The following is a 12,541-nucleotide window of genomic DNA, read 5'->3' as shown; positions in this document are numbered from 1 at the left end:
TAAATTTTGTAGGTTACACTCCTCCCCGCCTTTTGTTTTGCCCAAGAGAGGGTACTATAAAGGATTCTTCTAAAGACCAGTTTTAGAACGTCCCATCACCACCTCTAGCACACTGCCACCCATCTAGCTTGTCAGTGCCTTCAATGCACCAAAATGAATTAAGGCCATGTCTATCAAACCTAGCATCCATCTCTATCGTTCCTCATTATGTTTAACACGGCCTCATGGGAGACCACCATTATTAGTTATAATGAGTCACCCTGTCTAAATATCAGAAAAAAATTAATAAATGGACGAGTTAAGGAATGAAATTGACTCTGCTGTAATTCAGACAGCAGTATACCATTTCTATAAATATTTTCCTAAAGTTTCAATTAGACATAATGTACCAAATTTTGCATATTTTTCACACAATGAACTATATATATATTCAATAACAAATGACCTACTCTTTGATATATAAATGAATTAAAATCTTTGAAAATGTGTAATAGAGAGTTGAATATGGGAGGATAGGGTGCTGGGTAGTTTAAGTTGGGTTTTTAGTTGGGAAGTGCAAGGTTATTTTCTGTTTCTAGTCTTTTATTCCATAACTATGACATGAAATGTTGTCTTTCCCTTGATACATCACTATAATTCACATAGAATATGTGTTACTAATTGAAATGGTAATGAAACATCTAAACAAAACAAAAAAGGTTTCATAATCACTGGAGAAAATACAAAATATATCAAAATCCATCTCCTTCATTGACAATATCATGCATATTACAAACAGAGCATCATTCATCTAGTGCTGAAATCTACATTAATAGTCATGCATGTAGGTTATGAATATTAAATCACAAGACAAGAATCATTAAGATGCAAGCCTGACCAGCCTTTCCCAACAATGCCTCACCTACTAAGTTACAAATTTGCATCAAATAGTTTCTTTTGACAGATCATTGTCAAAATATTTTTTCTGTTAAATATGTGAATACATGACTATAAATAAAAGTCAATCAACAATGTTTGAACCCAATTTTCTCCAGAACATCATATGCTGAAAATACATCTATTTCTTGATATGTATACATAGGTCAAATTCAAATGTATACAAAGGTCAAATTCAAAGGAATCCATTTTGGTTTTTCTTGAATTTAAAAAGTAAAAAAAAAAATCTTTTAAAATGGTCACTTTAATCATTATGAAAGTCAGATATATGTGAAAATAGAAGATCTGTAATATTAAATATATTTGGAAAAATAGTTTTTAAAAAATTTATCGACATTTCTCTAATAACGAGAATACATACACATACACATGTACATGTAAGATATATAAACCACACACGATGCACAATCTCATGGTATAGAACAGGTTAACCATACCAAATATAAATTGTAGCATCTAACCTGTGATGAATTCTAATTACTTCATCAATCTTTGTGCAATGCAATGCAAAAGAGAGATGGAAAATAAAACAAGTCGGATGAAAAATAAACATTGCATCATCATGAAAAGGTCGAGAGAAACCACAGGCGAAAGCTGATGGATTGTAGCAAATTAATACTCAGGTCATGCTCGATTGTTAGAATGGCATCAAAGTTAATGGTAAGTGAACAACAGAAATCATGTCTATTCTTCAAAAAGATGTGTTACCAGTCTGTACATTCTTTGAGTGCATGCAATACATTACAGCTCCATACAAGTATTTCAAAATCATAACAATAAAAAGAATCAGCCTGAAAATAAATGGCTTAGCAGCTTAAAATAAGGGTCATACATTGTAATACTGATGGGTAAAATGTAAATATATATATACAGTGTTTCTTGAAAATGATACATATATTGTTTCACAAAGAGGGAAATTATCAATGTAGGATCAGATACATGTATGTGTTTATAATGTGAATGTGAAATATCTGATAGAAATATAAATAAGGATGGTGTCCTTGAAAATAAAATAATCTGGTAATTGTGACAATATGTCACAGGATATTCAAGCAGAAAAATAGTGTTTGAAGAAGGAAAGGAATAAGGTATTGGGAAGAATGACAGACAATGCTAACAGCATGGTAGAGTCGGAACAGAAATACCAATAAACTGTAGAATTTGAAGGAAGATTGGCAGGGAAAATAGAAACAATAAAGAGGAATGGAAGAAAGATAACAGGTAAAGGAAGATGCCTGAAGAGAAAAACTTGAAACAAAAGACAGAAAACAACATGGAAAAGGGATGATATCTTATAGAAAACCAAGTTGAATGATAGAAATAAAACACAGATAACGAAAAGGGAGTGGTATTTCTTGATAAAGTCAATGTCCAGTGTGGTAACACACAAAGAAGATAAAAGATATTGAGGGAAGGGAAATAGGAATAAAAAGTTTGATAATAACGGAAATAAAAGAATAGAGGTGTGGAAAGAGTCTGTATCATTCCCGTAACCATGTTTTCAAGAATTCACTCTGTAATATGTGTGTGAAATGTAAATAAACCAGATGTTCATTGACAGTGCAAGAATCATTTAAAATATCCATTCATAGCAAAACTTTTGTTTTCTCTCTTTCTAGAACTGGAAGACGACTACTGATCTAACCTAATTTTGTTTTGTTTTTTGCATTCAGAAATGAGAATACTAGAAACACTGGTTTACAAATGCTTTCAGTTCATACTTTTCTGCGCATGCTTATAGAACTGCCTCATTCACCTGTGCTCAACAAAATAATATAATCAAAGTAGCATTGATGAATTTTTTTTTCTATGCTTGCTAATTTTTTCTTTCTTCAAATCAATGCTACTTAGAAAGAAAAAAATACCAGGGAAGGAGTGTCCAGAAGTAGAATTTTGACTCAAATAAAAGGATATATAATTTTCATTTCAATATATGTTTTAAAACATTAAATGCATATTGCATTTATTTTAATTCTGCACTTCTGGATAATCTCTTTCAAAAAACAAAAAAAAGTCATAATGCAGTATGCCCGTATTAATTACCTCTGGTAAGAAAAATAAAATACAGTCAGAAATTTAAGCTGAAGAAAAGTTGCCATGCACAGCCTATACCAGTAAAATGCAAGTATGCCTGAAATTGGGTTGCATTAATGAACTCACTCTTCACCAATTGTTTTCAAAGAATCTATAAAGAAAGATTTTTTTTAAAATCAAAAAACGAAAGTACATGTACCTGCAAGTGCATATTCTAATAGATCTTAACTGAAGGACTAAACTAGCATTATTTTTTTTACTATCCACCTTCCCTTTTTAGCTTTTTCTCTGAGCAAAGTATTAAAGTGAAGAGAATCATGCCATTCTCCCTCAAACTAAACTATTTTACTTCAAAGAATGCAGCATTGTTTGTTTTCTTTACTCTGTAGAGGGCACTGTAAATGAACACTGATAATTATATCATGCTGATGTATGGTATTACACTGATGATATGTCAATGTGTACAAGTGTATCTCGTTATCTTATTGTATATTATTAAGAGTTTCGTACAAAGCGGCTCAAATAAAAATCCAAAATACCTTTCTTTCCCCGCTGTAGACCATGAGCTGTTGGATAAATACGATACGCAAAAGATGAAACAACACTGAGGTTAAAGGTCAAGGCAAAGTAAAGGGACAGAGAGGGCGCTGTTCAACACCCTATAGTTTATTTGATTCATGCCGTGCATCTTGGGATATCAGAGAGAGAAAGAGAAAGAGAGCATATCAGAGCTCATGACGTTTTAACGCTTTTCAACCTCCATGCATGCAGCATACAAATAATTCAGCCTTTACATTTCCGATCTGAAAATTGAGTGGAATCCATTTTTGTTGCAATGACAAAATTAATGGAATCCACTTTTTGGCAGATAGCAGATAGAGATGACGTCCGAATGTTAAGCAGGGCGAGTTCATTGCAAGACAAATCAGCCATCTTTAATATCCCATGATGCATTGCGTTCCGAAGGTGTCTTGACAGAGACACACATCATTAAAGCTACATTGTACGACAATATGTATTAAAATGACATTCAAGAAATATGATTGAGATAGACCTTATTAACCACATTTACAAAGGTTCACTGCTACATATCTAAATACAAGACTTATGAAAATGGAATATTGATGCAAAATGATACATACATGTCCAATTGATAGTATCATTAATGGATGAACTTCAAGTTTTATGAAGAATAGTAAACTAGAATTCAGAAATGGGCAAGCATGTCATTATAATAACATGCCAAATGTACAGCAAATGACACAATTTACAGTAAGTTTTGAAAAAGCCCCCCCCCCCTCCCGAATAAAAGAGAATATATTGTCCATGTTACTTGCCAACTTCAGAATTGATTGTTACCAAGTGGAATTGCATAAGGGGGGAGTAGAACAAAAAATATAACAAAGTTAAACTAATATCATTAGACACAACTCTATCAAAGACAGAGATAGAAACTTTAAAGAATACAAATTAATAGGTATCATCTAGTATTAACATCAATAGAGATTAATGAAAATCAGAGACTATACATAGTCATGCAAACTAAATTTACAGAATTCACACTTGGGGAGTGGGGGGGGGGGGGGTTCCTTAACACATGGGCAAGAGTTGTAAAAGTAATTGTAATAGTTTGGAAAGTTGAATTTAGCAAATCTGTCTCCTTAGCAACCGAAAAACAAAAAGGTGAAAAGATTTGAATTCACTGTTTCAATATCATTGATCAATTTTGAAATCTTAATTTTCAGTTCACCTGGATTCAAATATTCAAATTTCAATGCCAAGTGACTTGAATAATATGACTTATCTTTCAAAACTTAAAAAGTGATTCAATTTTGAATGTGGAAATGGATAACATAATTGTTACAAATTCTTGATAATGTTTGCTATAAATCACTCAACTTTAAATTCTTTCAAGTATATATCAATTCAATAAATATTTTTGGAAAATATCATCCATGTGTCAATTCTGTATTTTGTAAATAAGTACCGGGTATACATTAAACCATATTCAAAACAAACATATATTGAGTAGTACATGTGATAAAAGATCTTGTGAGATATGAAAATACATAGATGTATATCAAATACAAATTCATGCATTTACATACAATACACCTTGTTACATGATATATGTATATTTTACAGACAACACTATTATTACAAATGATCAATCAGGTAGTAAATATGAATATAGTTATGACAATAATAATAAAACCCATGCAGATTACAACTGAAAGTAAAATATGGATACATAATAAAATGTTTAACACACATGTACATGTATAAGTATGAGGTTTGATTGTTGTATTATGAAGTTGTGTTAAGATGAAAACATGTTCCAAACCAGTTCATTGATGTATGTAGCATTGTTTAAAACTCAAGGAAAAGCACTTTTCTTCATGAATAAAGTATCTGAATCCAAATCTGTGGGTCACCGAAATAGAAAAAAATGATTTTGTTTATCCTCAAATTTGTAAGTAGTCAGTGCTAGACTTTAATATTATAAACAAGTTTATTTTGGCCTGCATCCTTTAGGTATACTGCAAAAAAATGTTTAAAAGTCTTAAAATTCAAATTTAATCATGATTGACCAGAACCTATTGACTTCCATCTGAACACACCATCACATATTGGATAACTATTATTGTGTTTAGTTTAGATAATGTATGATTTGATACACACTCATGATGTTATATGTATGTTAGGTCCAAACAGGGGAGGGGGATGTGGATGAAAGGAACAAGGATATTAAACTTGATGACAATTACACAAAAGTTTTATAACTTTATGGCTGTCAAATAGTTTGAATTATATATTCATAATCTTTTATATTTTAATAATACTTGGGTGAATATAGTTTGATTATATATTCATAATCTTTTATATTTTAATAATACTTGGGTGAATACAAGGGTCTTTAGGGTTGGAATGAGAATGATATATACAATTTCACTTATACGATATATATCAAATTGTAGAGGGAGGGAATGTATGGGAGGAGGTTAAAAACATATGTGTGTTTAGTAAATTTGTGATGACGAGAAATTGAGAGAAAGCAGGGTAATTTCAATGGCTTATGGTCTTCAAACTACATTGTAACTATAAATCTTAAATATTTCTCTATAGTTTCATAGAAAGCACAATGTAAGAAATTGATATGAAAATGATGCAACTTATTATTGCACTATCCCAATGTCATAAAATCTTGCCCAAAATATCCATGCCTTCCAAAGGTACCTCAAAACATCCTTCCCTTTTTTCAATTTACCGTACTCTGATTTTGTTAATTGATTTTTTTATACTTTGAGTTGGAGTGTGTCTCACCTCTTCTTAAAATCTCTACCATTTTTTGTTCTTCTAGAAATATTATTCAATCGATTCTATGTGTAATAAAGTCTTTCATGTGAACTCTCTTTTATGGATAGATGTTGAATTAACATACTGGCTGTTTAAGAAGCACACGTTTAGAAGTGAAAAATGTTCAAGTTCTTTCCCCACTTAATTCACAAAAGAGAAATGCATGTATTCTGAAGAAGAAAAAAACATTTGTGCAGCACTATCTGTTGTTGTTGCTGTTTATTTCTACTGGATATTACAACTTCATAGAGTGACACAGAGATATATAGTGTACCCTCACAAAACAGAAACAAACAGCCAAACCTATGAAGAAGTTTATGGAAATGTAAAACATTATGCTTCTTTCAGAAACATTTATAAGTTTGTTTACTCAGTTGCTAATAGTAATTGTAAGATGCAAATGCCAGTTTTAGATCTAGCACTTTAAACAAAAGGGGGGGGGGGTGAAAATCTGATTGTTCATAGATTAGACTTGGTGCTGTGCTATCAATATGGAGGGAGGGCTAAGTTTGTTGGTCTTGGTATGTACCCATCTTTAGGTCTGGCTGTATGTATATGAAAGGACCAATTATACATGTACTAGACTTAGACTATAGAGTGGATTCAAAGTAAACCATAGTATTGACACTAAACAGAACCAACATTCAGAAACAGAATTGCACTGAGATCCATCATTCTCTGACAATACAGTATGTGTAAAACATAAAAAAACAACATCTAATACTGAAGGAATTTATACTTGGAACAATAGGACAGGACTAATATAGAGACCAGAGATTTATAAATGATATAGCATGCATTCTCACGATGTGGTTGTGGATGTGTTTGAGTATTGATAGAATGGTTGCCTTCTCGCTCTTCTTCTTCGGGAGAACCCTGAGGTGATCTATGGATGTAGACTGTCTGATGCGTATCATGAAACTCTGTCGTGGTCTCCAGAGGGCTCCCTGCCGGTAGGAAAGGATCGTTTTCCCCGGGATCGTCATCATCGTCAAGTTCATCCTCCGTTTGGCAGCTGACATCGGTGACGACAAGGACAGGCCCATCTATGCCAAACTCTGTTGGATCTACGTTAGTGTTCAAATCAACCGGCTCCTGATCGACTTCCATAGGCCCCCCACTTCTTTGCAACGTTGGATCGCGATCCATGAATGGAAGATCGCTCTCCGAATCAGTGGGCGCCTCAGACTGCGAGCTTAGAACTTCAAACTGGTTAATCTCGGGCTCCATGTTGAAGCGCACGCACTTGATGTTCGCTGTCACCACAGGCTCTGGCTCGCCTCCCTCAGAATGCTGCGAGTTACGTTTTGACGAATTCTCATCCTCCATGGAGAACGTCGAGTTTCTCTTTGACGCGAGTGCAGCCATCTGCTCCAAATCGTTGAGTCCGATGATCTCGCCCTCATCGCTCGTGTTGTGAACATCCTCGGATACGTCCGTGTCATTGTCTGTACTCGCGTCCTTCTCAGTGACCTTGGTGAGGTTCTCGCCATCTTTGGTGCCCTTCTTCATCTTACCTGGCTTCGCCAAAGCAGACCCCTTGGGTTTATTGCTTGATTTTAACGCTCCTACGCATTCCAAACATTACACATAAAATTACCAGTATGAATTTGTTTCATTTTTTTACGTTCATTCAGACCATTCCGTCATGCGAGCAATAAGAGACAGAAAAAAATGTTAGAAGAAAAGATGGAAGAAGAATGTTATTAGTATTTAAGTGTGAACATACATAGAATATAGTGCAGGATTGGAGGGGTTAACGGGATCAAACCTTTCGGTATCATTGAGTGTAATGGAACACATGAATATGAATATGTGGAGATCCATGCACAAAATGACTGTGGGTTAGAATATAGTTGGAGAGAAGAATATATTCGTCAAATGTTAGAGAATTCTTCAATATATATGCATTGGAGTAATACAATATTGTATGGTGCTACCTTTTTTCATGACTGATTGAAAGTTAACACACAAAACATGCAATAATATATTCCCCAACACCAAATCTGAAGATGAAAAGTCAATACAATGTCTGCATTCATGATGAATGACAACTACATGACAATTAAATATTCATACTAATGCAAAGTGAAGATTTTTTGTATACTATTTCGAGAAAGACCCAATTATATGGATTTTTTTCCCTCGTGATTAAGGTGCATTTGCATGATTTGCGTGATTTAATCAAAAGAATAAAAGAATACATTTTTATGGAAAGCCCCTACTTCTATATCATGAGGCATTCTAAATGTTCTTTAATAGTGAATAACTTTTATTTAGGATTTACTGACTTAACAAATTTATAGTTCGTAGAAAGTTAATAATAACTGATTTGTGATGTACAATATCTCCATTTTGAGATGTTTCTGAAGTGATATGAATTCATCATTATAGAAAGACACTGATTAAATAGAGCTGATTTAGTAGTGCTGGATATTTTGATGAATGATAGAATATAAAAACTTCAGATATAGAGGGACTGGAGCACTTTCAACATTAATAAGGCTCGTCTCTAAATAATCAAATTCTAGGATAACATTTACAAATTTGTTCCATTAAGGACACCATCCTGGAAAAGATGATTTTTTTTTACAAGGTTCAACATTCTAAAATCGTGACCTTGAAAGAGTGCTCCCACACCTGAACACAGACCACTTACTAAACCCCAAAAAATTCATGAATCACTCATTTTTAATACTTTTGGTGAGATGGAAAAGGTAAACCCTACCTCTGAGGCCATCGTCCTCATTCTCGGTATTGACGGAGCTCATGGAGACCATATCCGCCTGGTTGGGGTTGACTGCCCGGTAGGCAGGGGGACTCTCTACCGGATGGCGGATGTTCATGGGCGTGTTGTGGCCACGCCTTACAGGGGGTAGGATGCTGGGTTGAGAGTGCTGCAAGGGGTGAGGGCTAAGACCCTTGTTGCTGTCACGCCCTGCAGAAAAGGAAAACAGAAGAAAAAAAAGTGTTATCAAGTGATATGCTTTGGGGATACTAACTTGTTTTACCTACTACACTGTAAAACCATAATTTCATGACACAAACCTTTCAACCACTGTCAATGACAGCCATTTCCCCTGCAAGAAACTTCCAATTAATTAATAAGATATATTAGTATGATTAATTTATTTCCAGCATAAAACGACTCCGGCCCACTTGCAAAAGCCAGATAAAATTTTTTGAACACAAATAGTTTTGGGTTTTAAAGTAGCATGTAAAGAAACCCTAACATGTTGGACCCCTTACATTCTTTAAATATAAAAACTGAAATATCAAACAACTGAATCTAATGCTACATATATGTACAAAATGATTTACACAAGTAGGAGAGATAGTCTTCTGGAACTCACCATCGATAAAACTGTTATGTGTACTTGGGGTGTCAAACTCCCATGTAGGTTTAGCAATGGAGTCACTATCTGATGCAGAGTTTGATGGAACGGGGGCTAGAGAGGGCGGCATACTGATCGGCTGCCCATGGAACGGTATGTCGTCATGACGATCACGGTCCAGATTATTCAGCGAATTGTGGTTGCTACGGGTGTAGGACGCTGGGCGTGTCGGTAGCGGAGGAGGCGTCGGGCTCGGTGGGGTGGCGGCGACGGGGTTAAGCGGCAGACTCTGAAGATAATCAGAGTCCGATAGCTTGCTGTCACGCTTGTAATCATCATCGTAGCTTCGGCCCATTCCGTCACGGGCGGGATAGCGTGACCGTCTCCTCTTGTTACGATGGTATCGACACGCAGCGAGGATGAAGACGATGATGATGATAGCGACCAAGACGCCTATGATGATGATGATGAGGCGCATAGGAAACCCACTTGTGATTGTAGGGATCCCTTCGCACTCTGCATCCAAGCAGTTCTTTTTCTCGCATCGCTCTCCAGACCAGTTATGAAGGCAGTCACAGGTGGTACTATACCCGTAATCCAGACAGGTCCCGTCATTCTGGCAAGGGTTGGGGCTACAGGCCATCGGCCATTTACGCTGGCACTTGCCGATGTTATGCGGCTGGACAGAATCGCCCAGGAGAGGTAGCGGTGAATTATCCAGGCTCAGTCCTCCCATGCATCCTGTGAAACCAACATCCGCAGAGCGACGAACCCTCCCCTTGGCAGGCGGACTGGAGCCGATGCTGATGGTGTCAATGTTGAGGTCTTGGTTTTCACCCGGTGCTGTGCCTTCCGCTGTGTACTGCTCATCGAGGGTCAGTACAGCATGGTTCTTCTCTCGGTTGATTGAGATCTTGTGCCAGCCGAAGTCGTTCACCTTCTTTTGAGTGATGCGAATCTTGGCCTCTCCCGAACCACAGTTCAAGCGATAAGTCAGGTATCCGTTCTCTATCTACATATGGTGGGAACAAAAGTGAACATATGATTAAAACCAAAATCATCATAATATTAAGCCACACACATAACATATTTGTATTAAACCTTGGTTATCAACATTTTAATCTACAGTACAATAATCTCAATAGTACCGAAAAGACACCAATCAAATATCAACAAAACCTACAAACACCAAACTAATTTTTCTTACTTTCAAATCTGTCCCCAAGCGAAATAAATCTAATCTAATCAACTGTTCTGACCACGAATCCCTTTACTTTGCAGCCCCTATCCGGCTTTTAAACAGAAAATAACCCCAACATAAAAAATAATTATTCTTACAGTTTTTTAAATTTTCCTACCCACCCCTGTACATTTGCCTATTAGTACCACATGGAAGAAAACAAAAAGAAAGATAGAAATGGAAAAAAAGGGAAATAAACCACAATTTTTATGTCGAAATTTATGATCTCCAGCTACAACCTGTAGGCTGCCATTTTCTTGATGATGCAAAGTATGATATGGAGTCATAAAATTGTGCTAAGAAAGCCTTAATTCAAAGCCCTTTCCTATAATTTCTTGCAAAATCATGCAGTCCAACAGGGCATGAAATAAAAGTAGAGATGTAAATTGGGGTAAATTGCGCTTAAACGTATCTAATGTTCAGACTCTTTAATGAGGAGTGGGAACACACCTCCAGGACGCTGTAGTCAAATTCTCCAGCACCATCCATGATGATACCGTTCGGACGATCTGTGTTCACACTGGATGAGAACTGAGTGGATGTAGTGGACAGCACAAGGTGATTGTAGGTCACATAGCTCTGGCCGTTGAAGTTCATGGCCTCGTCAGGTCCAGCTATAGAGGGGGAGAGGGAGGGGGGAATAAATCATTCAGGTTGTGGATGATACTAAATTGATATCAACACAAGTTTTAATTATCATACCAAATATCAAAATTTGCTATATATGAAATAGTTGACATAGCTAGAGCTAACTCACACAGAATGCACTATGACCAACAATACATGAACTACACTATAAAACCCAATTATCTATTTCTATCAGAGCAGAATCTTTACTAACTGCTAATATCTGATTTGAAGTTGCCTTTGCATAGTGTACATTGAGGTATTGCTTTGTGTTGGAGAATTGTTTCTTTACTAAGATGGCCTATGCACCACACACCCATTGAAAGACAATTCTCCTGACAAATTAAATCTATTTCTAAATATTTTGATACACTGTTTGGTGAATAAGTCACAAAATTAATGTATAAACATTTAAATGTTCATGTTTGTTTGTAATTTAATTGTCATCTTCTACTGAACATGATTTTCAGCTACAACTTCAGCAAATTGACCAGAGATACATGTAAGACCGAAAAAGAAAGTGGCTTCTCAACACTTACGTAGACAGGACAAAGAGTCATCCGTGCATACACAAACGTAGCCATCGAAGCCATCCCAGCGGCAGTTCATGTTGGCATGGCATGGGTTGCTAGCACAAGGGTTGTCTTGGTTGATGACGGAGGGAGTGCGGAGTGCAGGGGTCGTCGTGGCCCTGGTAGTGGTAGGCTTCTTAGTGGTTGTCGCACATGAACCTGAAAGGAAAGAGAGAGAGAGTTCACCAAGGGTTACAGAAGGTTCGGCTCACTTGGCAACAGGGATACCAGTTGGTTTGTCCCCGATGTGAGACACTCAAAAAAGCTGGAGATCCATATGTACTGCACAATATGAAGCCATTAACAAAACCTAAAATGGGGGAGGTGTCCTCAGGGACTGAAATCAGACAAAAGCTGTAAAACCAATGTCCCTGAGACAAGGAACAACTGAAAAACCACTGATGTAAACAATTATTGCTGGACAATGTAATGGGTACTTA

General features: G+C 36.0%; 1 protein-coding gene across 2 annotated transcripts in view; it reads right to left on the bottom strand.

The window, feature by feature from the left end:
• Positions 1 to 12,541, bottom strand: part of LOC580257 (protocadherin Fat 1) — an 82,195-nt gene that overhangs the window by 6,114 nt on the left and 63,540 nt on the right. Inside the window, exons 23-28 of one of the 2 annotated variants that reach the window (XM_030980582.1) lie at positions 12,069 to 12,260; positions 11,353 to 11,516; positions 9,681 to 10,674; positions 9,056 to 9,265; positions 3,510 to 3,536; positions 1,398 to 1,426 (exon numbers count right to left, since the gene is read on the bottom strand). In XM_030980582.1, coding sequence (XP_030836442.1) covers positions 1,422 to 1,426; positions 3,510 to 3,536; positions 9,056 to 9,265; positions 9,681 to 10,674; positions 11,353 to 11,516; positions 12,069 to 12,260 — 1,592 coding nt within the window. In that variant the 3' untranslated portion in view covers positions 1,398 to 1,421. The remainder of the gene's footprint in view (positions 1 to 1,397; positions 1,427 to 3,509; positions 3,537 to 9,055; positions 9,266 to 9,680; positions 10,675 to 11,352; positions 11,517 to 12,068; positions 12,261 to 12,541) is intronic. The other variant, XM_030980581.1, reaches the window with a different exon arrangement.

This window comes from Strongylocentrotus purpuratus, unplaced genomic scaffold (assembly GCF_000002235.5).
Source record: "Strongylocentrotus purpuratus isolate Spur 01 unplaced genomic scaffold, Spur_5.0 spur5_scaffold_11, whole genome shotgun sequence".
Lineage (NCBI taxonomy): Eukaryota > Metazoa > Echinodermata > Echinoidea > Camarodonta > Strongylocentrotidae > Strongylocentrotus > Strongylocentrotus purpuratus.
This window is presented reverse-complemented; position numbering and strand designations above follow the sequence as displayed.